A 3,426-nucleotide genomic window follows, 5' to 3' on the forward strand; every position below is an offset into this window, starting at 1 on the left:
AAAAAAAAAAAAAAAAGTAATATTACAAGATTAAACTGTCAAAGTGAAACTACAGTTTAGCAAGTGAACGGCGTGTGCAACAGTAAGGCACACCGACTTCCTGTACATTTCAATTTGGTCAAACTGTCTTGGATTTGAACAGGTGAACTGAATGTTTATTGATAATGTTACAAAGGTTTGGAAATTAAATTTATGACTTATGTTTGTTTGATTTCGACAGTGCCCATTATTGAAGCCATCAATTTTCCTGCAGATATCCACTTCCGATCATTTCTTCCTCCATGAAAGGCAAGTTCTACACCAAGTCTGTCTGATGTTTCAGTCTGAAGAGGCCCAGTTTTTGGATTCTTGTTTTCAATGTTCTTATGCTAATAGTTATAAGATTTGTTTTACCAAAAAGGTTCAAAAGTTCTTTGTTTTTTGAAACCTATCTGGAATAAAGGCTTCACAAATCTTTCGTCTTCCGTATTAGAGCACAGCTCTGATAAACAGACGAGCTTTGGTGTTTTTTCTCTAAAATTTATTATGTTTATTCTTGTAAATACATGGCTTTTTTCTTGAAAATTACAAGAATAAAGTCGTATAGTTACAACTTTGAACGTCAGGCTACATTTTTTTACTCGCAGATGTACCAAATTTAAAGCTGTACAGTTACAACATTTAAACTCATTCATTTAAAACATTGAAACACTTGAAATTACGAAAAAAAACCTCATAAATTTAGCTTATGACTTTTACCTTTTTCTTATTGTTGGACTTTTTTTGGGTAAATTAATGGCTTTCTTGTAAATGTATGAATTTTTCTCTTAAATTACTACTTTCTTTTGTAAGTTTATGACTTTCTCATAAAATTATGACTTTTTATGTAAATTTATGAGAAAAATGTGACTGTAAAATATGACAATAAAGTCGTATAATTAAGTCTTCAAAAGTTATGGGGTAAATTTATCAATTTTTTACTCGTAAATGTATGTATTTTAAAATTTACTGTATTTAAACTCAATAAGTTACAATTTTAATAAAAAATTAAAAAGTCATAAATTTAGCCTTACTTTTGAAGTTGTGAATATACAACTTTAATCGCATAGTTCAACTTTTTCTTCTAAATTTATGACTTTTTCCTCGTCCATTTATAAGAAAAGAGTTGTAACTGTTAAACTGCCAGAATCAAGTCGTATAGTTTTGACTTCAAAGGTCATAGGCTAAATTTATGACTTTATAACTCATTTACATATTTTAAGAAATGTACGCCATTTAAACTAATTAATTTACAACTTTGAAAAACACAGAAAATCACGCAAAAAAAACTAATACATTTTGACTGACTTTTAAAGTCGTAAATAAAAAATGTCTTCTCATAGAACGTTGTATATTTTGTAAATCTAGGACTTTAAAGTTGTAATTTAAAAAAAAATTGTAAACTGGTCATAATATATATATATTTTTTTTAGATAAAATGTATTAAAAAAAACCTTTGTAAGATAAAAATAAATGCTGAAAATGTATTTTTTCTCGCCCATTAAACATAACTTTAAAACCTGTAAAAATGTTCAAATAAGAACTAACTCCTTGACACCTGAATTTATTACCAGTTATCAAAAAGAGTATAAATTTGCTTTAAAGAGATGCTAAATTAATTTAAGTTTGGAGCATGCGTGGTTTGATGCATATTTGCATCAATAGGCTCATGGATCAGAAGGCCTCTCCTTCCGTCTCCCACGAGTCCCCTCCCTTCACCCCTCCACCTGTTTGTCTTCTCCCATGAAGTGCTTACCGTCTCGTGACATTCCCACTGCCAGACACTTCTGCAGCCTGCAGTGCTGGCAGCGGTTGCGGCTCGTGCGGTCGATCAAGCAGTTCTTCTGGCGGGGGCACGAGTAGGCTGCATTGCTCTGCTGACTCCTCCTGAAGAAGCCCTGAAAAGTGGAGGCCACAGAAACACCTTGAGTTGCTGTAGGAACCCCCCACCCCCTGCAGGTGTTCTTCTGACACCATGGGATCAATTCATGTCTTCATCAATAGCTTATTACAGATTGACGGTGATTTATTGGATTCCTCTTTTAGTGCCGATATGTAAGGAAATTACAGCGCTGGTATTTCCTCGGCTGCGATGTTGTTGGCATTTAAAGAGCGCAGCATTTCACCACCGTAAGGGTGGTGTGTTCGGTGCAGGCACCATAACAGTGGACAGGATTTTTCTTTTTTTCTTTGCTGCACCAGAGTTATTAGTGTTGATTAATGCAGCTCCGGCGCGCGCACTGCTAAAAGATTGTGAATGCACACCGACTGGATTCCTCATCCTTTGACTTAATGAATTGATTCCAGCACATCATTAACATGCCCCACTCTACTGCTCCATACACATATGTCTTAATTAGCTGCTCATTGGCTGTTTAATTACAAGAAAACAGCTGACAGCTGCCAAGTTGCTTTATAATGGAAGCCATTATGGAAACAGAGCAAAACTGCCAGTGACAAGCAGGACTCTTTAATAATGCCATGATTTATGGCCCAAACTTTTGTACTTGCACATATCATTAAAGGCCTCTCTGCTTGGACTAATTAACAATCATTAAAGATACATTGCAGCAGTTGAGTTTCGTCCCCCTTTTTAGCGGCTGCACTGAACGTGTCCCTCACATGCGAGCATGCACAGGAGGAAACAGAAAAGGTACACACTTGCAGAGGAATGCTAATGATGTGCCTGGTGACAAGCACGGGGACAAGAATACACTCTGAGCACAAAATTCCCATCACTGTGAGTGTCTGGCGCTTTTTTTTTTTTTTTTTTGAAACAGTACAAAAGGTGGCTTCAATCGAAGCAACACACTGTAGCAAACAGCCAACAATCTGCTATAATTCAAAGCACTCCGCTTTTGATCATTTTATTTCAAGAAGAGGCGGCAGCAGCCGAAGCAAAAAAAAAAAGGAACAAAAAAGACATGTCCCTGGGAGAGAAAAGGCAGAGAAATGACTTTGTCCTACTAATTGTGGCTTTCTGTGATGTCTTCAGTGGTGCTTGACCACTTTAATGATCCATACTCTGTGTTTACACTTTACAGTCCCCCCTCCGAATCAGTGTAAAACTTCAGCAGCCTTTTCTGATCTTTTTTTCTTTCCTAGCAAGCAACTTTCTTCACCTCCTCCCCCCCTCCTCCGTCTTCCCCATGTCAGCTCTTCTGTCTCTCCCCCATCACACTAACGCGCTCGGTCTCTTGATGCTTACCTTACAGCCCTCGCATGTTATCACGCCGTAATGGATGCCTGATGATTTGTCTCCACAGATCTTGCAGGGAATTATTTCGATTTGAGCTGCACGGGAGAAAAAGGAGAGGAAGGAAATAAATAAGAAATATCAACATTTTGCTGTCACAAGTCACTGTACAACACACTCACCACGGATCTGCGTCGATACATGAAAGAGCA

At 37.0% G+C, this 3,426-nt stretch overlaps 1 protein-coding gene across 2 annotated transcripts in view; it reads right to left on the reverse strand.

The window, feature by feature from the left end:
* roraa (RAR-related orphan receptor A, paralog a) overlaps positions 1–3,426 on the reverse strand; it is a 218,105-nt gene that overhangs the window by 9,672 nt on the left and 205,007 nt on the right. For both annotated transcript variants that reach the window (XM_024282663.2, XM_024282664.2), the window contains 2 exons: positions 3,227–3,312; positions 1,775–1,916 (listed from right to left, as the gene is read on the reverse strand). In XM_024282663.2, the coding sequence (XP_024138431.1) occupies positions 1,775–1,916; positions 3,227–3,312 (228 nt within the window). The remainder of the gene's footprint in view (positions 1–1,774; positions 1,917–3,226; positions 3,313–3,426) is intronic.

This window comes from Oryzias melastigma, linkage group LG6, assembly GCF_002922805.2.
Source record: "Oryzias melastigma strain HK-1 linkage group LG6, ASM292280v2, whole genome shotgun sequence".
NCBI lineage: Eukaryota > Metazoa > Chordata > Actinopteri > Beloniformes > Adrianichthyidae > Oryzias > Oryzias melastigma.